Raw genomic sequence first — 25,063 nt, forward strand, 5'->3', positions numbered from 1 at the left:
TTTGTATACATCTGAAAAAAACCAAAAAAAGAAACCATCCAAATATTTTATTATTAAAATCAAGTAATTCAAACCCTCACTATGGGGTAAACTATGGAGTAATTTGTGTTTTAGATCCACTAGTAGTTTTAGTGAAATTCTCCTTCGACTTGCTTTGTGTCGCTCCTTCATTGGACCCATTCAATGTTTCCTTCGATTTTTTAGTTGACTCTGATGATTTTCCAACTTCTAATGGGACCACCTTATTGTCAATTGGTAAGATTTGATAACGGGCGATGCACTCGAGAACGAAACGGAATGGGACAACTGTGTACTTTTCTTGATCGCTTTTCCAGACTGGTTTGACCTACAAATCAAATTATCACATTTTTTCAAAAAGCGATCTGAACGGATACCTTGCTATCATCATACTTCAAAATCCAGCATGAATTCTGAACTTTTTTGTCACTTTTCTTGTATGGGTACAGTGAATTATAGGGGAGAAGAGTCTTCTTGTTATCAGGAATCGGTTTCGATGAGATTTCAGCACCAAACGAGTGGATGATGTCTTCCCATTCTTTCTTGTCTGAAAATATCCACTTTGAGTTATAGTCTTTCCCCTAAAACTTACGTTTCCCTTTGCTTTTCTCCTTCGTATCCAGAATAGTAACTTTGGCATTTGTCAAGAATTTCGGACGTCCCATATGCAAGTCTGTCTTCAATTTCAGAAGTGTCTCTTGATGAACATTATCTCTGTATTCAATATGAATCAGCATGTGAACATGGTCCTTCTCAATGTAGTTGGCACTCTCCAAAATCGCTTTGAACCAAATTTCAGGCATCACATTGCTCAAGCTGAAATTTTGATGTGGGGGTTGGAATTTTTTTAGTTCTTATGTACCTCGCAACACATTTCCAGATGAACAAATCATCATCAGTCACAGTCAGCGTGTTCTCTTTCTTTGTATACTTTGGAGGGACCACGATATGAGTGAACTTATCCAAATCCATACCAGGTTTGTAACCCCAGGTAATCTAAAAAAAATTAAGTCAGAAAGTTCTATATTCAGATTTTCGTCCTACAGTACTGCTCAAAAGTAGATTAAGTTTTGGTTTTTCAGTTGAAAGTGACCAACTTTGAGAGGGTGTTACGGTATTCCTGATTGACCCACAAAGTAAATTATGTATAAAGCATACAGAAAAAAAGGTGAAGCTTTATTTTTGTAGTTGAAAACTTTTTTGTACGGACACTCCCTAGAGGTTTATGGTGATTTTAAGGAGATAGCTTAAAAATTACTCTATTTTGCACTGAAATGGGTCGATTTGAGGGAGAAATTACTTTGTCGATATGTAACTTGCTAGTGAGTGTCCGTACAAAAAAATTGTCAACCACAAAAATGAAGCTCTACATTTGATCTGTACGATCCATTAAAAATCGACTTGATGGAGAAAATCAGTATTACCATGACACACTCTCAAAGTTGGACCTTTTCAATTGAAAAAACCAAAACTTTGACTGTTGACATTTGAATAATCAGATTTTCGACCTACATACCTTGTTTTTAATTCTTTTCGGCAAATTATCTTTTTGCTCTTCGGTCAAACAATTCGCATTCACTACCAAGATATTGTAAGGTCTTGGCGTGTGTGGAGGAATGACTCCTAGGAATAATATCAAATTGCGCTCTAATGAAACGACAATGACCTACTTTTCCGTTGTTTCGAAAACTCATCAAACAACAACATGAATCCGGCCTGATCCGTCCATTGTTCGGGATACTTTCCAGTAACTTCCGGCTGTAGAATCCAGGCTCCTTTCTCCAAAACCTCTCTAGAATGCGCAGCGTCTTTCTTGAGCACCAATTCGAAGAGAGCAGTTCGAAGATATGGACCACAGGTCGCATCAACGAGAGCACCTTTCGCCAGAAGTCTTCTCATCTTTTTCCAATTTTTGTTGATCACTGCTTTATAGAGTTGAGTTCTTCCTTTTGAATCCATTTTGTTGATTCTCAAACGGGCGTCTTGCATTTGGACGTACGAGTATTTGAAGAACGCGTCGAGACACGTGTATGCTGAAATTTTGAATACTTTTAGGGGGAAATCATCGTTTTAACTAGGGAAAATGATGTTAAGTCAGTTTGGAGCTATGGGACGTGACCTATAACATTGGAAAACTCAGAAAAACGCTGATTCCAAATAAATATTCAGTTTTTGCCCTCGATGTCCGGTATTCGAGAAACGTTAGGTCAAAGTTCTAGAAAAGAAAAAAATTTGCAATTTTCAAATCTTTGTAAGATTCTGAAGACATAATCGAATTTCGGGATTTTTAGACATCCACATATTCGGACACACCGACAGACGAGTAAACTCAAAATTTGTGCTTTTGGTGCATATTTAGACTGAAAAAAGTCTGATTTGTTTCAACTCCAAAAACTCACTAAAATCTTAAGGTATATTTTGAAGGTCTTGACTCGCCTCAAGCCTAAAAGGGTAATAATTCTCGATTTTTACAAACTTTGACTTCATTTTTCTCAAATACTAGGTCTTGAGGGCAAAAACAAAATATAAATTTGGAAACAGCGTAATTTCGGCTTATCAATGATATATGTCACGTCCAATTGAAAAAAAAAGTTACGTTTTTCGCGTGTTCTTCTGATATAAATGAATAGCAAGATTATGATACAACACAATGAGCAGAGGAGAGAACATCCGATTCCAATGATCAGGTAGATGATCCACCTGGAATTTTTAAACTTTTGAGTAAAGACATCTCAATTTGACACCTACCAATTATCAACCACTTCATTATTTGCAGAAAACGCCAGAATATCTGCTTCAATACTTCTCAAAACCATGGGCATTCTGACAAATTCCGTATGAATAGTTTCCCAATTTATAGTTGACGTTGGCCGTTCCACTTTCACAAATGACTCGGAAATCTCTCGAACCACCTTCGAATCCAGTGTAGAATTGTCGAGAATCACCAGCGAGTCTCTGAATCCTCTCAAGTCGATGCTCTCGGTGAAGTTCATTTCGGCAGCCTTCTCATAGACAAATATCATCTCTCGGATCACTTTTGACTCCTTGTGGCTTCGGACTGTTTTACTTGTGTTGATTTCAGTTTCATTTTTGAATTTCAGAATATGCTCAAGTCTCTCTAACTTTTCAGTGAGTATCGTCAGATTCTGGGCTGTCTCGTTGAAATCGTTCCACACTAATTCCATAACTATTCTCTTCACCGGATCTTGGACAGTCTTGATCACTTCTTTCATAATATGTTCTGACTTGATAATCGTTCTGACCTCTTTTCTCAATTGGACGATTTTATTCAGCTCTTTGAAAGTTTTTATCGTGGTTACACTCTCCATGAGCAGGCTTGTAGAGTGTTTGAAATGATCATGGAATCTCTGAATATCGTAAGATTCTGTCACATTTTCCATGTATTTTACGAAGGTTTGATTGAGAAGAACCATCTCATTATAGAGGCGATCTGTCTCATTGTAGGCCTCTTTCAGCTTCTTCACCACTCTTTTCCGTTTCACTTTTTCAAGTTTTTCCAGAAGTTTCTTCATTTTCTTCAACTTTTTTACTTTCTCTACTAGGTCTTTACACTTATCATCACCAATTTTGACCTCCTTCATGAATTTTTTGATCTTTGTGATCTCGGAGGCACCCTTTTTGATCTTTTCAATAATCTCCATCAGACTCTTATCAGGTTTCAACCCCTTGAAAACTGACTTCATGCCATTCAAAAAGTCAGATACTTGTTCGAAATCTTTGTTATTTTTCAAAAAGTCAAAGTTGCCATTCGCTACTTTTTCAATAGTGTTGTAGACACTTCGTATCTTATTGAAATTCTCCGTAAAATTGGGAGAGTTCTTGATCTGTTTTATGGATTTCCGAATCTTCTTGAATGGTTTCACAAGATTTTTGAAGAGATCGGGGAACTTCTCAACCTTTTTGATGACATCCAACCCTGGGAGTTTTGGGATTTCAAGACAGTCCGTCAAGTTTTTCAGCTCGTTCTTGAACTTTTCAGGAAGATCTTCGTCATCATCGTCGTCTTCTGAATCTTCTGAATCCTCGGGAGGTTCTGTGGTGGTGGTAGCGTATTTGAAGAAGATCTGAGGTGGTTCAGTCGTGGAAGATGAGTAAACATTGTTGCCGCCGGAAGTGGTTTCAGCTGTGGTTGGATTTTTGGAGCTATCCGTCGTGGATTTCGTTGGATTCTGCTGCTGAACGGGAGTTGTAGTTTGTGCTTCCTGTTTTCCAATGGGAGTTGTGGTCTCTCCGCCGACTTGCAGGTCTACTGTAGTAGTGTACTCTGTCGTTGATTCCGTGGAGTTATCAGTGGTGGTCATTTCTTCAGTTGTCGATGTCTCCATTTCAGTTGTAGATGTAGAATCTTCTGGAGCTTCCGTAGTCCGATCTTTATTTTTCCTCCTCTTCGGCTGTTTCATCCTGTCACGTTCTTTGAAAAGATCGAAAAGATCGATCAAAGGGTTTTCGGGAATCTCAAATTTCGGAAAGTCTTCCAGCCCTGCAAACATGTCAGGTGCACCTTCTAACCCTTTCACAAGTCCATCCAATCCATTGTCGAATAACTGTTTCATTTTGTCATCGAGAATATCTCTGAACGTTTCGGTCATTGGCATGTCTTGGTACAGTTTTGTAAACTCTGGAGGCTTTTTATAACATCTCGGACCGTCATCGTCATTAGGCTTTTCTTCCTCTGGCGAGTCTTCTTTTTCAGTATCTTCAGTATCAGGATCATCATCAAATTCATCTGTGGGATCTTCGACCGTATCTATGGGATCTTCGTCTTCAGCTGGATCGTTGTTTCTATTCGTGCTCGAAGGGTTTTCTACGGATGGACTTGGTGAACAGCCAAGTGGATTAAGGCAATCTTTTGGAACTTCTGGTAATGATGGACTACCACCTCCACCACCGCCGTTCCCTCCGCCACCACAACCGTTCGGATCTGTGCATTTCTCATCCTTATTTCCGGTGTCCTCCTTCTTGCCGGTGTCCTCCTTCTTACCGGTGTCATCCTTCTTACCGGTGTCATCCTTCTTACCGGTGTCATCCTTCTTACCGGTGTCATCCTTCTTATCGGTGTCATCCTTCTTACCGGTGTCATCCTTCTTATCGGTGTCATCTTTAGGCGTTCCATCGTCTTTAGCTTTTCCATCATCTTTTGGTTTCCCATCGTCTTTAGGTGTGCCATCATCTTTAGGTTTTCCATCGTCTTTAGGTTTCCCATCATCTTTAGGCTTTCCATCGTCTTTAGGTTTTCCATCGTCTTTAGGTGTGCCATCATCTTTAGGTTTTCCATCGTCTTTAGGTTTCCCATCATCTTTAGGTTTCCCATCATCTTTAGGCTTTCCATCGTCTTTAGGCTTTCCATCGTCTTTAGGCTTTCCATCATCTTTAGGTTTCCCATCGTCTTTAGGTGTGCCATCATCTTTAGGCTTTCCATCGTCTTTAGGTTTTCCATCGTCTTTAGGTGTGCCATCATCTTTAGGTTTTCCATCATCTTTTGGTTTTCCATCGTCTTTAGGCTTTCCATCGTCTTTAGGTTTCCCATCGTCTTTAGGTGTGCCATCATCTGGGACTTTGGGTCCTCCTCCTCCAGTGCCATCTGGGACTTTGGGTCCTCCTCCTCCAGTGCCATCTGGGACTTTGGGTCCTTCTCCTCCAGTGCCATCTGGGACTTTGGGTCCTCCTCCAGTGCCATCTGGGACTTTGGGTCCTCCTCCAGTGCCATCTGGGACTTTGGGTCCTCCTCCAGTGCCATCTGGGACTTTGGGTCCTCCTCCAGTGCCATCTGGGACTTTGGGTCCTTCTCCAGTGCCATCTGGGACTTTGGGTCCTCCTCCTCCAGTGCCATCTGGGACTTTGGGTCCTCCTCCTCCAGTGCCATCTGGGACTTTGGGTCCTTCTCCAGTGCCATCTGGGATTTTGGGTCCTCCTCCAGTGCCATCTGGGACTTTGGGTCCTCCTCCTCCAGTGCCATCTGGGACTTTGGGTCCTTCTCCAGTGCCATCTGGGACTTTGGGTCCTCCTCCAGTGCCATCTGGGACTTTGGGTCCTCCTCCAGTGCCATCTGGGACTTTGGGTCCTCCTCCAGTGCCATCTGGGACTTTGGGTCCTCCTCCAGTGCCATCTGGGACTTTGGGTCCTCCTCCAGTGCCATCTGGGACTTTGGGTCCTCCTCCAGTGCCATCTGGGACTTTGGGTCCTCCTTTAGTTCCTGAATCCGGCTCTTTTTGCCCTGGTAATGGAATAGCACCTCCTCTTTTTGGGTCTTCAGTAGTTGATGTGAGATTTAGATCAGATGGATTGGAATTATTGCCAGGTGTCTTTGCTGTGACACTTGGGTTACTTTCTTTGCCACCGCCTTTTGGTCCTTCTTTCGTATCCCCTGGGTTAGTACCACCTGGAACTTTGGGACCTCCATCTGGCACTCCTGGTCCACCTCCTTTTGGTCCTCCTTTTGGATCCTCCGGGTTAGTAACACCTGGAACTTTGGGACCTCCATCGGGCACGCCTGGTCCACCTCCTTTTGGTCCTCCTTCTTTAGTTCCTGGATCCGGTATATTTGGTCCTGGAATCGGAATAGCACCTCCTCTTTTAGGGTCTTCTGTTGTTGATGAAAAATTTGGATCAGATGGATTGGAATTACTACCAGGTGTCTTTGGTGTGACACTCGGGTTACTTTCTTTGCCACCGCCTTTCGGTCCTTCTTTCGTTTCCCCTGGGTTAGTACCGTTCGGAGTTTTTGTTCCTCCATCTGGCACGCTAGGTCCACCGCCTTTCGGTCCTCCTCTTGGATCCTCCGGGTTAGTACCACCTGGAACTTTGGGACCTCCATCCGGCACTCCTGGTCCACCTCCTTTTGGTCCTCCTTCTTTAGTTCCTGGATCCGGTATATTTGGTCCTGGAATCGGAATAGCACCTCCTCTTTTAGGGTCTTCTGTTGTTGATGAAAAATTTGGATCAGATGGATTGGAATTACTACCAGGTGTCTTTGGTGTGACACTCGGGTTACTTTCTTTGCCACCGCCTTTCGGTCCTTCTTTCGTTTCCCCTGGGTTAGTACCGTTCGGAGTTTTTGTTCCTCCATCTGGCACGCTAGGTCCACCGCCTTTCGGTCCTCCTCTTGGATCCTCCGGGTTAGTACCACCTGGAACTTTGGGACCTCCATCCGGCACTCCTGGTCCACCTCCTTTTGGTCCTCCTTCTTTAGTTCCTGGATCCGGTATATTTGGTCCTGGAATCGGAATAGCACCTCCTCTTTTAGGGTCTTCTGTTGTTGATGAAAAATTTGGATCAGATGGATTGGAATTACTGCCAGGTGTTTTTTGTGTGACGCTCGGGTGACCGTCTTTGCCACCGCCTTTTGGTCCTCCTTTTGGATCCTCCGGGTTAGTACCACCTGGAACTTTGGGACCTCCATCTGGCACTCCTGGTCCACCGCCTTTTGGTCCTCCTCTTGGATCCTCCGGGTTAGTACCACCTGGAACTTTGGGACCTCCATCTGGCACTCCTGGTCCACCGCCTTTTGGTCCTCCTCTTGGATCCTCCGGGTTAGTACCACCTGGAACTTTGGGACCTCCATCCGGCACTCCTGGTCCACCTCCTTTCGGCCCTCCTTCTTTAGTTCCTGGATCAGGTATATTTGGTCCTGGAATCGGAATAGCACCTCCTCTTTTAGGGTCTTCAGTAGTTGATGTGAAAATTGGATAAGATGGATTAGAATTACTACCAGATGTTTTTGGTGTGACTGCTGGTGATCCCGGATTTGGTGATCCTGGACTAGGTGATCCTGGACTCGGTGGAGATCCTGGACTTGGTGGAGATCCTGGACTTGGTAGTGATCCTGGACTCGGTGAAGATCCTGGACTCGGTGGAGATCCTGGACTCGGTGGAGATCCTGGACTAGGTGGAGATCCTGGACTTGGTGAAGATCCTGAACTCGATGGTATTGGAATAACACCTCCTCTTTTTGGGTCTTCCGTACTTGATGTAAGATTTGGATCAGATGGATTGGAATTACTACCAGGTGTTTTTGGTATCACACTCGGATTACCTTCGTTGCCACCGTCTTTCGGTCCTCCTGGACTAGGTAGAGATCCTGGACTCGGTGGTGATCGTGGATTAGATGGTACTCCTGGATTTGATGGTGATTCTGGATTTGATGGAGTTCCCGGATTGCCTTCTGGAATTCCTTGGGTTCCCGGACCAGGTGGTAGTTTCTCAGGTGTTCCAGACTCCTCACTTCTTGGTCCCATTGGTTTATCTGGTCCACCGGCATTTCTATCATGATCAGGACCACGTGGAGGTGGTGGGTTAAATATTGGCTTATCCGGACCTCCAAACTGGATTCCTGGTGATTCTGTCGTCACCCATTCTGGATGTACCGTATCCCACGAGCCACCTCCCGTTGTCCATCTGTCATGATTCTTAGAGTCTTTGTCTATAGGAATTGGCTTATCAGGTGGACTTCCAGTCCCAGCACGTCCTTCTGGCCTTTGTACTCCTATTGGTTTATCTGATCCTCCATTTCCATTACCCGGTATCCATTCCGTTTCAGTGCCCCCTGGAAGTTCCTGTGATCTTTCTTCACTTGGAGACGGTGGATTGATTGCTGGTACCGGGCTTCTAGGTAATTCAGTCGTCATCCATTCCGGATGTACCGTATCCCACGAGCCACCACCTGTTGTCCATCTATCATGATCCCTAGTTTCTTGGTCAACAAAAATAGGCTTGTCAGGTGCATTACCAGTCCCAACACGTTCTTCTGGTCTTGGTACTCCTACTGGTTTATCTGGTCCACCATTTCCGTTATCCGGTATCACTTCCTGTGATCTTTCTTGACTTGGAGACGGTGGGTTAATTTCCGGGAACTTTACCGGGTTTCTAGGTAATTCAGTCGTCATCCATTCTGGATGTACCGTATCCCACGAGCCACCACCAGTTGTCCATCTATCATGATCCCTAGTTTCTTGGTGAACAGAAATAGGTTTGTCCGGCGAATTTTGAGGTCCAGAACGTTCTTCTGGTCTTGGTCTTTCAACTGGCTTATCTGATCCCCCATTTCCTTTACCCGGTATCCATTCCGTTTCAGTGCCCCCTGGAAGTTCCTGTGATTTGTCTTCACTTGGAGACGGTGGATTGATTGCTGGTACCGGGTTTCTAGGTAATTCAGTCGTCATCCATTCTGGATGTACCGTATCCCACGAGCCACCACCAGTTGTCCTCCATCTGTCAGGATTTTCAGATTCTCCGTCTATAGAAATTGGTTTGTCCGGAGAATTCCGAGTGTCACCACGTTCTTCTGGTCTTGGTCTCTCAACAGGCTTATCTGCTCCCCCATTTCCTTTATCCGGTATCCATTCCGTCAGTTCTGGATGAGTTGGTGCGGTTGTCATCCATTCTGGATGTACCGTATCCCATGAACCACCACCAGTTGTCCATCTATCATGATTTTCAGGTCCACGGTCTATAGAAATGGGTTTGTCCGGAGAATTCCGAGGTCCAGCACGTTCCTCTGGTCTTTCTATTCCTATCGGTTTATCTGCTCCGCCATTTCCGTTATCTGGTATCCATTCCGTCAATTCTGGATGAACTGTGTCTGGATGAGGAAGATCTGTTGTACCCAATGGACGTTCCTGGGATCTTTCTGGTATGGGAGCAGGTATTGGTCCTGGAGGAGCAGGAACTGGTCCTGGAAACTGTTCCGTGTTTTCAGATGATTCAGTCGTCGAAAATTCTGGATGTGTTGTATCCCAGGAACCGCCGCCAGTAGTCCAGCTATCATTATTCGGATTCTCAAGAATTTCTGGATGAATTGTGTCCCAAGGATTACCTGTAGTCCATGGCATGTTTTTTTCCTCGGAAATTGGTTGATCGTGATGTGTGGTATCTTGAGGAAGGGTCACTGGGGAGATCGTTGGCAGGGTTGTTAGCTTAGTCGTCGAAAATTCTGGGTGTACTGTATCCCATGCAGCAGGAGGTGACGATGAGTTCCGAATTTCAGAAGGAGCACTTCTCCGAACAATATTTTTGATTTTCGACAATAAATTCTTATTTCTATTTGGTCCATACGGTCCGTCTGGTCCAAAAAGTCCATTCGGTCCAAACTCTCCAAGCGGTCCATAAGGTCCATTAGGCCCAAATAATCCATTCAATCCATGAGATCCGCTGGGTCCAAACGGAGTATCCAGCAAACTGACACCATTGAGTTTCGTTGGAAGGGCCAAAGTTTTGAGCTTGTCCAGAGTCTTCTTTGCATTTTTAAAGGGTCCATTCGGTCCGAGAAGCCCATTTGGTCCATGTACACCATTCGGTCCATAATTTCCATTTGGTCCAAAGTCACCGTTAGGTCCATAAGGCCCGGTTAACGAGTTAGGCCCATAAAAACCGTCGATTCCAAACAACCCATTGACTCCATATAATCCATCAGCACCATACAGACCATCAAATTTATACGGGTCCTCAAGAAACTCTTTAGGATTGAAAGGCAAGTTTTTGAGAAGACCGTCGAACCCCTTCTCTTTCAGTTTCAAGGCATCGATCATTTCAGCAGGGAGGGATAACGGAGCATCTTTCAATGTGAATGCTCCAACAATATCCTTGAATGGATTCAACTGTTTTGTCAGACTTTTACTGTCAAAATCTTTGCTGAACAACGGTTTGATATGATCTACTGCTCCTTCAATACCCGGAATGGATTTCTTGAAATCTATCAGTTCATCGGCTGCACTGTGAACTTCTTTCGCCTTATTCATAAACTGATCAAACAGACTGCCACCGTTATCATCATCATCTTTCCCAAAAATTGAGATAATATCACCCAACGCGGTCTCAAAATTTCCATCCATCACCCGCTCGATAGCTCCGATTCCCTGTTTAGCCGACCCAAGGAGAGAAGAAACACTCGGAAGTTTTCCACCGAAAAACGAACTGGAAAGACCATCAAAGAAGTTGAAAGCACCATCTGCCACATCTGATACCAAATCTCCAACCACCCCTCCAATCACATCATTCACCAGTTTCAGCGGACTGACATACTCGACAAAAACCTCTTCCACCACCTCATACAACTTTTCGCCATTTCCAAGTTTCTCGATAGCATTGATCCCCTTTTCCAGGCCTGGTACAGTATCCGTGGGTAGGAAATTGGAAGGAATGGAATTCAGAGTGTTCTCCACTTTCTTAATCGGGTTTAGTGCATCTTTGACTTTATGCAATTCCCCTAGAGCTGTCCCCACTTCACCGTAATCTAGAAACTTGTCGATGCCATGCTTCCTTTTAACTGCTGCAACGATGCCATCAGCCACGATGTCTTTTGGTGTATAATGTTGGTCAATGAGATAGTTTTGGATAGCCATTCCATTAAATGTTCGACCAACACTCGAGTGTTCCGTGGCCGTCTGGCTAATGGTTGAGCTGGTGACATTGATGAGAGGTCCTGTATTATGGAAACAAATTTATAAATAAAAGGAAAAGAAAAAATAATAATCTAAAAATCAATCCACTTACCAACAAGAGCCTCCGGTATCTTCATATTTTGAATACTTGCTGGAAAAATCTCATAAACCCCCTGAAAAAAGAAAAAACCTGAAACTCACTTGGCGGATTGCTCAATATATTCTCTACTCGATTGAACTGGTTCCCCAATTGTTTCCCCAAATCACTTCCAATATTCCCTCCGAGATCTCCAATCATTTCTCCTAACTGACTTTTCATCCAATCCTTATATCCCAAAAGATCTGCAGATGGCAGTGGAATCGTCCCATTTCCACCGGATTTCATCCAGTTTTGGAAGGTGGTCAGGTCATCTGAAACTCGAAAACTAACAAGGAGTTCTTCAAAAAAAGGGTCTTACTTGGCGCAAGGTTTTCTGTGTTATCTTTCAGCCAAAGTTGAGCAGCATCCAGTTCATCGGATGATAATCCGAGGAGGCTTTTAGATTTTGAAGTCATCCAATTTTGGAAACTTGAAAGTTTATCGGTGGATAACGGGAACGGGTCTTTTCCCTCATTATTAATCCAGTTGGCAAATTTCATTAGGTCATCTGAAAAAGTGAAAATAGAATGTGTTTATAAGTTTGTCCGGATGTTTGATTATCTACAGTACCGCTCAAAAAATTATCAACTTTAGCTGTTTTCAGTGAAAATGACCAACTTTGACGGTTTGTTTTGGTGCCACCAGATTGTCCAACAAATTTTAATTTGTATGGAATGGACAGAGCAAAAATATCACATCATTTTTATAGTTGACCATTATTTTGTAGGGACACTATCATAAAAGTTACAGGTCATCAAAAACCGACTAATTTCAGTTTATATTTGCGAAATTTTCGAGCTCTTCACTTTGACAACCTGTAACTTTCAAGATAGTGTTCCTACAAAAAAATGGTCAACTGCAAAAATGATGTGCTATGTTTGCTCTGTTCAGCCCATATAAAATAAAAATTGTCGGACAATCAGGTGACACCGAAATACACTGTCAAACTTATGCAGGTCGCGGAAACGCGCTCCGTCCCGCAACGGTTGGCACGGTGCCAAAAAAGACTTTTCTGAGTGCCAAATTGAAATTTTTAGTCGATTCGTCGTATCATTTAATAAAAACCGCGACGCGCACGCAACACGACTGGGAAAAAATTCAAACCTTTTCGTTGCGCCCTGCACTGCTGTGTGGTACCGTGACCATCAGAAAAATAACCGGAAATTACCCAAACTTACATTGCGACATATTATATGCATTCTCAATCAACCAACTTTGAGCATTTATCATTTCCTCTTTGGGTAACACGATGCGAATTGTTCCACCTCCAGGATCCGCAATACCAGGCACTTGTCTTTTGTCTGAAAATTAACACCGTGTTTCAATTTTTTTTTAAAGAGGCAAACCTGTCAGAGACGAAAACGGTACGCATGTCGCGAAGACCAAAAGAAACAGTTTTAGACGCATTTCAAACAAAACACAAAAACTTGAAGATATCTGAAATTTTTTGAAGGTTTTAAATCTGAAATTTTGAATTCTGAAACTCACTGTTTGAAGCTTTTGTTTGACTATGAGAGAAGTTTTCAGCTGCTCAATTTAGAGGTTATTGCGGAAAAAAGAAAAAAATTCTGTTGGAAATGGGGTTCACGGAGAAATTGGGATTTAGGATTTGAGGGTTACGTTTATATATTATTTTCCTTTTCTGGATTTTTTCTTTATTTTGTATCAAAGACAAAACGTGAACTATTCTATTGCCCTACAATTTTTGATCTCTCCATTTCCCGCCAAAAAAAAATCTGAGCCTTATATCGGGTTTTTTATACCGATCCAAAAAAAAAGTTGTTGCTGAAATTTTGGGAAAAGAATCTTCGTAAAAGTGAGTTTTTTCAGAAAACGAATGCAAAAAAGTTATCTTAATTCCAGATATCTACGGAATTTCAACATGCGCTTCAAATTGCTCTTCTTTTTGTATCTGCTGACTTTTCCTCGGGAATTGGGTTAGTTTTAACTGGGATTTTGGTTCGTACTGTACCCGTCATTTGGCTGTTTTCAGTGAATAATGGCCAACTTTGACAGTGTATTTCGGTGTCACCTGACTGTCCGATAAATTCAATTTTGTATGGGCTGAACAGAGCAAAAATAGCACATCATTTTTGTAGTTGGCGATTTTTTTGTAGGAACAGTATCAGGAAAGTTATAGGTTGTCAAAGTGAAAAGCTCCAAAATTTCGCTAATATGCACTGAAATTAGTCGGTTTTTGATGACCTGTAACTTTCAAGATAATGTCCCTAAAAAAAATGGTCAACTACAAAAATGATGTGCTGTTTTTGCTCTGTTCAGCACATACAAAATTGAGTTCATCTAACAATCAGATAACACCGAAATACACTATCAAAGTTTGTCATTCTCCACTGAAAACAGCCAACCTTTTGTGCGATACTGTAACTAATTGTGTCTTCTCAAAGCGAATTTGAAGTGTTATAAATACAATCTTTTGTGATGTTTCAGGATCAAAGAGCTTCAGTCAAGTTGCAAATGATTATGGAACTGTTGGAAACGCACAGAAAGCAGCAAAACTTGGTTCCGACGTTTACAACGACCCAGCAGGAACCGTTGTAAATGGTGTAAAACAAGTGGCCAGAAATAACGTTCCTGGAGCTGATACTTTTATTACGGGCTTTGAAGAACTATCCGAGGGTAAATTTCCGACAGAAGGTGGCAAAAAATTTGTAGATCTAGCGCCTCCTGGTATGCTTCCGCCTGGGTTCAAAACCGGAATTAAAGCTGGAATCGGTTTTGTTGGTGACTTATTGAATGGAGAAAGTTTTTTCAAAGCAGCTGGAAAAGCAATCGGTGAATTTGTGAACCCAGTAAAACTTGTGAATAATGTAGTCAATGAGGTTGTGGGTCCAATCGGGAAAGCTGTTTCCGGAGTGTTTTCGTTTTTCGGTGGCTTGTTTGGTGGATTGTTTGGAGGAGGAGCTCCAGACATTCCGGCAATATTGGATCCTGTAGTACAAGGAAAAGCAGCATTTGATAAAGTGATGTCGGGTGACACTGCCGGAGCTCTCGAAACACTCAAAAACTTTGGTGGCACTGCAGAGGAATACAAGAAAGTTGTGGACAAGTTTGAAGAGGCGCAAGATGCTGCAGAAAAGATGAACAAGTTTCAAAACCAGCTCGCAGATCTCATGCCTCAAGTGGAAGAAATAACAGAAAAAGTCACATCATTGGTGGATATGGATGACGATGATATCACGGATCAATTGAAAAATCTCGATCTATTTGGTGATAAAATTAACGCTGCGAAGGATTGGGCCGATAAGTTTAAGGCAAAACTTCCTAATGGACTTAACAAGTTGCTGAAAGATGTGGCAAGTGCAGAAAATCTTTTGAAAGCTGGGGAGTCTGCTCTTGGATTTGCGTTGCCTGACGGGTTGAATGGATTTTTACAAGATCCGTTTGGACCTAATGGACCTTATGGACCAAAGGGATTGTATGGGATCAAGGGTATGTATGGACCTGATGGCTTCTATGGACCTAAGAGCTCAATAGGACCCTTTGGACCAAATGGACTATTCGGGCCTAGTGGGCCGAATGGGCTCAACGGAGCGTTTGGGCCAAATGGAGCACTCAGTCCGGCGGGGCTTTTGAAGAATGGAGTACAGAAACTTGCTCCAAAACTTCCGTTTCTTTACAACCCAGCGACTGCTAAACTACTTGAGAACACTCCATTCGGTCCCAAGGGTACTCATGGACTCAACGGGTTATTCGGGCCGAATGGGCCATATGGGCCATTTGGACCCTTTGGACCAAACGGGCCGTTCGGAGCAAACGGACCATTTGGACCGAATAGCAAGAAAGGCAAAACACCGGGTAGTGAGATTAAGGAACTCGTTGAGAAGTTCATGAATAAAATTGATAAGCCTGACTGCAGAACAGAATTTCAAGAAGTTATTCGGAAGTATAAAAATAAAATTACGGATTTACTCAAAACCAATGTTCCGGAGGCGTTGAAAAAGTTGTTTGGCGATAAGTTTGATAAGTTGAAAAAAGCAGTGGATAAGGCGAAAAATTTGATTAAAAAGTTGGATGAGTTGAAGGATAAGATTCCAAAAATACCCGATCCGAATCCGGTGAAAAAAGTAGAAGAATTGTTGAGGAGAATTCAAAAGCACAAGAAAAGAAACCAGAATCCATTCCATAGACAAAAACCTCCTAAACGAAAAGTCAATGGTACTACATCCACGACGACTCAACAGCCACAAATAATGCCTTATCCTCAACAAGCACTACAAAATGTTAGGGATGCTGTGAAGAAGATTAGAACTTGTCTGGAACTACCACCTAATCCTGGAAAGGATGTTTTCACCGCGATCAAACAGCTTCCTGGCCAATTCCAAAGTGTGTTTGACCCCATCTCAGGAATGGCGGACACGATGCAACAAATGCAAGCTACACCGGATATTCCTGGTCAATTAAGTAATATGCATTCAATTATTGACAAGATTAGCGCTGTACCTAAAGGTGGTGATTTCAACTTTCTGAAGACTGATAATCAGTTTCACAACGCGAAAAAATTTGTGACTGGGATGAAAATGCCCTTTGATAACTTGCAACAACCCCCCGAAGTGGTGAACATATTCAATGTTGTTGGGAACTCTGGCCCGGCAGTTGGATCGGTTTCAAATTTCTTTAATTCGATTAAAATTGGGGGTGATGGATGTAAAAAGAAGGATTTGAAACCAGCAACGGAGATACTTGATGATATCGTGGATCTTGCGGATAATATAGATGAGGTGAAGAAGAATAAAGATATGGATAAGCTGTTTAAGTTATGGGAAGATGCGAAGGAGTTTGGAAAGAAGATGAAAGAGTACGAGAAGGCTTATAAAGAATTCTTTGACGAGATTCAGGAATCGAAGCCTGATAGACAACTTTTGAAGCAAGTGAAGCATATGGAACCACTTCTTGAAAAGTCTATAACTGGAATTGAAAATTTGAAAGACTTGAATCAAATCAACGAGCTGAGAACGGAAGTTCAGACTATTTTGAAATCAGAGAAAGTTATCACAGAAGTCATAAAATATGTGAAGGATCCGACGCAACGAGTTGTGTTAGATATAGTGTGGAAGGATTTTCGAAAAACTGCCAGAAACCTCACACGAATCAGTAGAAAAATTAAGAAACTTGAAACAATTCTATCGGAAATGACAGAGAAGACAGTGATCAATCAGACAGAGTTGCTGGAATCCAATGAGACAATTGAAATAAAAGAATTCCTTTATGTGTATATCAAAGCGGCTGAGATGAATTTCACGGAGTCTGTTGACTTGAGATCCTACGTGGAGTCACTGAGAAATTTGGATAACACAACAAGATCGAGGAGGGATGTTAGAGAGGTTTATGAGTCTTTGGAGAAGGTTTATGAAGCGACGTCATCGATAAATTGGAATAGAATACATTATGAGTTTCTGGAGATGCCAGGCGTGATTATGCAGACGAAAGGCGAGTTCCAAGCGATGAAAGTGGATGAGGAAGAGGATAATTGGTGGGTTTTTTAAAGGTTGAACTTATGTATACTACAGTACCAAGATATACATTTTGGCGGTATCGCTGATTGTCCCACAAAGTAAATTGTGTATGAACATACAGATTGCAAATAGAGCTTTATTTTTGTAGTAGACAACTTTTTTGTACGAACACTCCCTAAAGAGTTATGGTCATTTTAAGACGACAGCTCAAATAATCGCATTATTCTGCACTAAAATCGGTGAGGGATGCTGAAACTTGGTAGTCGATTTATTTGGCGTCTGGCGCACCTTTGGCGTGTTTAAAGACTAATTTTTCTCGAAAAAATCAAAATTTCGGATCCTGGATCAAGGTTACTGTAATTTGGATTCTAGAAGGTACTGTACCTGACACTAGATTACTGTAGTCAAGGAATGGGATAATCTATCCTAGACATCCTCTAACCTTGTGTCCGGCGCGCCTTTGACGCGTGTAGAAATCTGGAGTGCAGGGAGCCTGTAGATTAGATTACTGTACCCGCATTTCTTTTTATTTTTACTGGATCTAGCGCGTCTTTGACGCGATTCGCAAGATTCTGATGTCATTTGGATTTTCATGTTCATGTTTGTAGTTGACAACTTTTTTAAACAAAAACTCCTTAGCAAGTTACATGTCGACAAAGTGATTTCTCTCTCAAATTGTCCCAGTGCAAAATTGTGCGATTTTTGAGCTGTCGTCTTAAAATGACCATAACTCTCTAGGGAGTGTCCGTACAAAAAAGTTGTCAACTACAAAAATGAAGCTCTACCTTTGTTCTGTATGGTTTATATATAATTTACTTTGTGGGACAACCTATGATACAGTAACACCTTCTCAAAATTGGTATTTTTTAACTGAAAAGGACCAAATTGTATATCTAACCGCACGGTACTGTCTTCTATACTTTCGTATTCCAGGTGGCTCATATACCTGATCATCGGAATCATTTGCTCACTTGCCTGCTCTTCTTGCTGTTTCTTGGCGTTCCTCTTCTATAAACGGCCGATAGATGACGAGGAGCCACGTATCATTTTTCCCAATTAGCAGGAGTTCCATTTTTTAAAATTTTCAGCCTACGTCTGCACGGACCCAAGGTACTCATACGTTCAAATGCAAGATGCTCGCCTTGAAATGAACCACATGGATTCGAGGGGAAGAACCGAGCTCTATCAAGCAGTTCTAGACAAAAAATGGTACAAAGTACGAGATCTTATCGAGAATGGGGCACTTGTCGATGCGACATGTGGACCGTATCTCCGAACGGCACTGTTTGAATTGGTGCTCGAGAAGGATGTGGAGCATGGAAAAGAATTGTTGGATGCGGGAGCTTTTATTCTGCAGCCAGATGTTTCTGGAAAGTATCCAGAGCAATGGGCGGATGCCAATGGATTCATGTTGTTGTTTGATCAGTACTCGAAGGAAAACTCAAGACAACGTAAGGGATACTGGGCTCACTAGGGAAGGAAGGCCCCCGAGTGACCGCGGTCATGACCTATATCATTGGAAAGCTGAAATCACGCTGATTCCAAATATATATTCAGTTTTTGCCTCCGAAGCCTGGTATTCGAGAAAAATGAGGTCAAAGTTTGGACCGCCGACCAGTCTTTGCATTACCTATCGGCAAAATGAAGTGAGGCTACCTCGTTTTTCTCAAATACCAGGCCTCGAGGGCAAGAACTGAATATATATTTGGAATCAGCATTTTCTCAGCTTTCCAATGATATAGGCCACGTCCAACCTTCCCCAGACGGCCTTCCCCAGTCAGGATGGAAAAAAAAGAATATTGAAATTTCAGGAGTGATCACACCAAATTTACCAAGACCCTATGAGATTCTGGTGGTTAATGGTGACTATCTTCCAAGGAAAGAGAGGAAAAAGCTGCCGAAGAAGATCAGAAAGAAGATCACCTGGGGATACAAACCTGGAATGGATTTGGATAAGTTCACTCATATCGTGATCCCACAAAAGTATGCAAAGAAAGAGAACACATTGGCGCTCACCGATGATGATTTTTTCATCTGGAAATGTGTTGCAAGGTATGGAACTCAGGAATCTTATGTCCCCATCACATTAATTCCAGCCTGAGCAATATCATGCCTGAATCTTGGATCGATGCGATTCTCAGAAGCCCCACCTACATCGAAGATGACCATGCTCACATGCTGATTCATATGGACTATGCTGGAAATGAGCATGAGGAAGCGCTGCTGAAATTGAAGACTGACTTGCATATGGGACGCCCGAAATTCTTGACAAATGCCAAAGTTACTATTTTGGCGACGAAGGATCCGAAAGAGACGGAGAGTGAGTTTGGAATGTGTCTGTAAGATCTCAATTTATGTAATTTTCAGACAAGAAAGAATGGGAGGAAATTATTAAATCGTTTGGTGCAGAAATCTCATCGAAACCAGTTGCTGATAACGAGAACACCCTCCTACCGTATAACTCATTGTACCCGTATAGAAAAGCCGACAAGAAAGTTCAGAATTCGTGCTGGATTTTGAAATATGACGATAGCAGAGTATGGGATTGCAGATTTTTTATAATTTTTCACTAACAAAGTTTTCAGATCGAAAATATTTGGAAGAGTGATCCAGAGAAGTATACTGTAGCACCGTTCCGTTTCGTTCTCGAATGCATCGCCCGTTATCAAATCTTGCCAATCGACAATACGGTGGTGCCATTGGTTGGATCACGATCAGCGGAGTCAAAGTCAAAGGAAACATTGAATGATGACAGGTCGGATAAGGGCGTCACGGAGAGCAAGTCGAAGGAGACAGCGACGGCTTCGAAGGAAGCGGCGTCCAAGGAGACAGCGTCGAAGGAAATAGCTACGTCCAAGGAAACGGCGTCGAGGGAGACAGCGTCGAAGGAGAATGCGTCGAAGGAGAATGCGTCGAAGGAGACAGTGTCGAAGGAAATGGCTACTCCATCGAAGGAACCAATTATTCGAAGTGTAAGATTGTAATAAAGTATTTTGAGTTAATTATGGTTTGAAAATCTGAAATCGAAATCTGCTTCAGTCTAGAGAAAACTGACGGCCAGCTCAGATCATTTCACCGTTTATGATTCTCATTCCGACTCCATAGTCACTATTTTCTCTAACAAACCTGCTCCTGGTGTCCGGCGCACCTTGGCGTGTTTTAAACACTAATCTTCTAAAAAAAATCAAAAATTCTGATCATGGATCAAGGTTACTGTAGTTTGGATCCAATAGGGTACTGTACCTGACACTAGATTGCTTTTACGAGTGTCTGGAGCGCGTTTCAAAATCTGGACTGTAGGCAGCATTTCTTCCTCAAACCGTCCCATTTCAGTGCAAAATAGAGTGATTTTCGAGCTGTCCCCTTATAATGACCATAACTCTCTAGGGAGTGTCCGTACAAAAAAGTTGTCAACTACAAAAATGAAGCTCTACTCTTGGTCTGCATAGTTTATACATAGTTTACTTCGAACAATCAGGTGACACCATAACACGTTCTCAAAGTTGGCCATTCTCAACTGAAAAGTCCAAATTGTATACATATCTTACGACACGGTACTGTAACTTGGAAGAAATCCTACGAAAAATATGTCAACTACAAAAATAGAGTTGAAGAACCGGACTACACGTTTAAAACAAAATTTAACCTTTCAGAGAAGTCTTACTGCCGTTCTAAACTGCCAAAGTTGGTTGTTTCGCACTTAATCCTATATCTTTCTGCTGCAAATCTCGGGTCTGGAATTCTCTAAATTCTCATAGAGAAATGCCCTACCAAGAACCATAAAAATAATCTAATTTATTTCATTTTATTTCAAAATATACAAACAATTTCTGATTTTGTTCAATAATAAATCACCGAAAAATATTAGACCTGTATCGAAATCTCGATTTTTTGGGATGGAGCAATGAGGGGGAGAGGGGGACTACACAACTGAAACACGAAATGACTAGAATCGACGTAATTTTTCTAGAATTGAGAAAAATTCAATTGGAAAACAGGGACCTGGAATTGGAATGGGAAAATGGAAAAGACATTGGGACGGTTAAGGAGAATTCTGGAGAACTACTAGAAGACGTGGAGGAGAGAATTAGACAGTGAGCTCTTCTTTCCAAGCATTGTAGTCAATGTCTGGGATTTCTTCGCATCTGAAAATAGAATATTTTGGTAAGGAGAGACATATCGGGGAGACTCACTTGACAAGATTGGAAGCGGTTGGCTTGAATACCGAGAACGCCTTTCTCGGCACCATTGGGAAGTGTTCTCCAGCATCACAAAGTACTCGAGACATTGTGATTTTCTTGATTTGGAGGAGTTGATCGCCGCTGAACACTTTCGAGTTCTCGTACCATAATCTGGAAATTTCTCGGTTTTTGGGCTTCCGATTTATTTGAATCTGTTACCTGTCTCCATTTCTGGTTCTCTTGAATTGTTCTCCGATGATACAGGCCAAGGTTGGTCCGACAAGCGCGTCCTTCACTGGGTCTTCTAGCAAGGAACCGACGTACATATCAATAGCGTCTGGAAGGATGCAATTATGTTCTGGGTTATGATTGTTCAAATTTAAAATAACCGTCAACATTATTTTTTTTAAAGAGGAAGTCATAACATTACGATATGGGGCCAGAGAGAAACTTTAAGAGTCAGTAGTTTGTTTAGTGCTTTATTTGATGGTTGTTTCTGTTTTACAATATAAAAATTTCGTATTCAGGTCAGAACTGTGCAAAAAATTTTTCCGAAAAACTTTCTGAAAAAAAGGAGTTTTTGGAGGCAACAATCTTGAATTTGTATGAAAACTGTAAGTGTTCCAAGGACAGATCACCAAAAACCTGTATTTGAGTAGAAAATTAGTGAAAATTTCAGAAAAATCGAAAAAAATCTCTAATTTTGTTACTTTACTTCTTTCTCGAAAAATTTAGAGCGAGAAATTTCTCAAAAGATTTGCACTGAAACATTTTTCGCCCCAAATTTTTTTTTGAAAACCACCGAAAAAACTTTAACTTTATTGCACACCCCTGATTCAGATGTCACTTGTTTTACTCACCAACATGTTTATACACAACCTTCAAGTTGTCCACCACAATCTGGTTACTGATAACTGCTCTCAAATCCTCAAAGTCCTTCACTTCTGGAAGTCCACAGAATTTGCGCCAAACGGTGTACGGTGGCACTCCGTGATCTCTGAAAATCCACACAGTGAAATCAGAAGTCCCCCTGAAATATATACAAACCTTCCTCTCTGAATATTGATTGATCCTAAATCAGAGTTTCCGAATATTCTCTCAGTAACAGCAGGCGTCAATCTCTGTGGCATTTTGGCTGGAAGAGTCATCAATCCACGAATCAATGGGTCAATTCCATTAGTCAAAATGTGTGTTGATTTGAACATTCCATCGTTGAACGGAATTCCTCCGACATGTTGGAATTTCTCGTTGAGGAATGGATAGAACTCTTGGATCATTCCATGACCGAAACGGAATGCACACGATGTGAACTCATTGGCAACAGATGGATCGGTATTCGGGTCGTATCCTGGATAAGCTCCGATTCTTTCCTCGAAAGCAACTCCGAGAACTTTGGGAAGGTATTCAGTGAAAGTGATTCTTTGGATCATTGCTCCCACAATCTTTCTCGACTCGTGGAATACTCGTTCTTGATCCCAGTGAGGGTTCACGCGTTGCAATGTTGCAGCGATTCTGAAAACTTATACTGTAAGACTGGCGGGTTAAAACAAGGTTACCTGTTATGTTGTCTGAGGTAAAGAACATGAAGAGAAGCGAGTCCTACGAAAATGTTGGCACGATCATCTCCAGCAACCACATTATTGTTCTTATCTGAAATCAAAATCAGAATCCATAAATTGTTTCTAGAAAAACCGATGCTTACCAACTGGTGGGAACACTCGATTATTAATAAGTTTGGTCTTCAAGAAGGCTCCTTGACGGAACAAGAATTGATCACGATCACTGCTTCCGTAAATCATAGATCCATCAATGAACGCAGTGTTCTCATTGAATTGCTCTCGGAAGTTGGTGACGCCGGTACCACAAACTGGAGTAGATCTAGCCACTGGGAGACACATGAAACGTCCGAATCTGGAGAAATAGAAAATCAGATTTTCTCTAAAATTATTAGCATACGTTGGATCAGATCTTGATAGGAATACAGAGGTACATCTTCCCTTGTTAGATGTACAGGCGGCGCATTCTTGATTATTCAACATTGTGGTTTTCGACAGATCGTGCGCGATAAACTGTCCCCATTGCATGAGAAGAGCGTTCGAGTGATGTTGAATCTGAAAATCAAAGTTTAGTATCTTTGGTTCCAACCAGATAGTAGTACCTGAGTCGACGAAGAGAGAAGAAGTCGAGAAGCATCACGAGCGGATGGTCTGCTTCGAAGGAATGATGCTGAAATTTTTTCCCAAAATCAGAAGCTAGGTATCTAAACGTGTAAACTCACAAGTTGGTGCGTTCAGCCCATTGTCATAAAGTGGTTTCTTTAGTCTCATCAAAGCGGTGAATGCAGATCCAATCATTGGGCGTTCAAGGTTATTGCAGGTTCCATCGAATGAACGGTATCTGGAAAATGAAAACGAGCTTTTTGTTGTAGGATTTCAAAGAAAAGCCTTACCTCAAATGATAGCAAAGATTTCTGTTGCAATTTGGTGTTTCTTGAGTTGGAGCACAGTTGAAGTTGGCATTCGAGTCACGGACATCACGGATTGACAGAGTCTGAAACTCGACAGATTATTGTCCTAAAAATTAGTTCATCCATTCCAACCAGACTTGCAAACTAGGCCGGAGCGTAACTCGCTCGAAACTCAATATTATGGGCTGAAGAATATACCAAAATGTACATCTCCGGGAGATCTCTACCTGTGACCTACCACGGGCCGGGTGGCTAGTCGTTAATGTGCCATGGGGCGGGAAAAGTGCTAAAATGGTCCAAAAAGCCATTCCAGATTAACCCGAGCTACAGTGACCAATTTACACTGACAAACAAGATGCGGTGTAACTTGGTCACTGTATTTTTGTTACTGTAATTTTTCTTTTTTGGCACTTTTTCCCAGCCCGCGGCACTTTATCGGATAGTCATCCGGCCCGTAGTAGGTCACAGACTTAGAACTCACCGAGTTCTACATTTTGGTATATTTTTCAGATCATAATGTTGCATTTGAAGCAAGTTACGTGTCGGCCCGGTTTGCAAGTATACTTCGAACACTAACCTTTCTAATCGAAGTATCTTCATTAGTCGTGATAAAAGTGCAATCATCCTCCTTGAAAGTTCCACCTGGCCCAGTTCCTCCGAGAGTCACCGACCTTCCTTTGCAGGCTTTACAAGCCTTTGGACAGTTCGACAACATCCAAACCGCATTGGTTTCACACTCTCGAATCGTCGCCCAGAATCCGCAGAGACGATGTCTATCGATACAAGTAGTGACTCCATTACAGACGTCACAAGATACTGGGCAATGGTCCTCCATCCAATTTTTATTTGTGTTGCATTCGCCGATGGATGACCAGAATTTGCAGAGATCATGACGGTCTTTGCAGGATTTGCTGGAATTTTCAGTTTTCAGAAGAAAGTTTTCAGAAATTTCAAGAAGAAAATCAAACTCACTCAACATTCGCGTCATCTGTTGTGCTCTTGGTTTCTTCTATCGTGGCACCACCTGGCGCTGATCCTGGTGCGGAATCTCCAGAAGTTCCAGGTGGAGACTCTCCGGATGCGTCTACTTCATTTTCTTCTTCGGCGTGTGTAACTGAAATTTCATTCATTTTTCATCTTACAGATTGTTATCAATGATTTCTATATACACATAAATATTTTATTCCATGAAAGTACAAGGCGTTAAAGCTGTCCATCTAATGTTTCAAGGTCTTCGAACATTTTTCTGTTGTTTCGGAGTATTCCGGTTAGGAAGGGGGAAGGGAAAGGAAATGATGGAATGGCATCATTGCAGGTACATTGAAAAATGAGACATTTACGCAACATGAACGTTTTATGACAATGGGTATAGTTGAAGAAAGACGGGG

The 25,063-nt window shown here is 42.1% G+C and overlaps 3 protein-coding genes across 3 annotated transcripts; 1 reads left to right on the top strand and 2 right to left on the bottom strand.

The window, feature by feature from the left end:
* Positions 1-91: 91 nt before the first annotated feature.
* GCK72_006930 (uncharacterized protein) lies at positions 92-12,960 on the bottom strand (the record flags this gene model as incomplete). Its single annotated transcript, XM_053725895.1, has 13 exons — positions 92-346; positions 396-565; positions 611-834; positions 881-1,014; positions 1,535-1,641; positions 1,689-2,051; positions 2,615-2,718; positions 2,767-11,455; positions 11,527-11,565; positions 11,616-11,825; positions 11,873-12,061; positions 12,732-12,854; positions 12,900-12,960. The coding sequence occupies 13 exons, from the start codon at positions 12,958-12,960 to the stop codon at positions 92-94; spliced, it is 10,668 nt and encodes a 3,555-aa protein (XP_053590089.1).
* Positions 12,961-13,435: 475 nt separating this feature from the next.
* GCK72_006931 (uncharacterized protein) lies at positions 13,436-20,011 on the top strand (the record flags this gene model as incomplete). The annotated part of the gene is made up of 8 exons (XM_053725896.1): positions 13,436-13,490; positions 14,002-17,044; positions 17,961-18,067; positions 18,116-18,478; positions 18,839-19,079; positions 19,124-19,347; positions 19,395-19,564; positions 19,613-20,011. The coding sequence occupies 8 exons, from the start codon at positions 13,436-13,438 to the stop codon at positions 20,009-20,011; spliced, it is 4,602 nt and encodes a 1,533-aa protein (XP_053590090.1).
* A 1,103-nt stretch (positions 20,012-21,114) lies between these two features.
* GCK72_006932 (uncharacterized protein) lies at positions 21,115-24,805 on the bottom strand (the record flags this gene model as incomplete). The annotated part of the gene is made up of 13 exons (XM_053725897.1): positions 21,115-21,172; positions 21,221-21,379; positions 21,428-21,545; positions 22,069-22,205; positions 22,256-22,720; positions 22,765-22,858; positions 22,911-23,119; positions 23,165-23,319; positions 23,367-23,434; positions 23,487-23,605; positions 23,658-23,758; positions 24,253-24,586; positions 24,648-24,805. 13 exons carry the CDS (start codon positions 24,803-24,805, stop codon positions 21,115-21,117), a joined length of 2,175 nt encoding a protein of 724 aa, XP_053590091.1.
* Between the last annotated feature and the right edge of the window lie 258 nt (positions 24,806-25,063).

Source organism: Caenorhabditis remanei, chromosome II (genome assembly GCF_010183535.1).
Source record: "Caenorhabditis remanei strain PX506 chromosome II, whole genome shotgun sequence".
Classification (NCBI taxonomy): domain Eukaryota; kingdom Metazoa; phylum Nematoda; class Chromadorea; order Rhabditida; family Rhabditidae; genus Caenorhabditis; species Caenorhabditis remanei.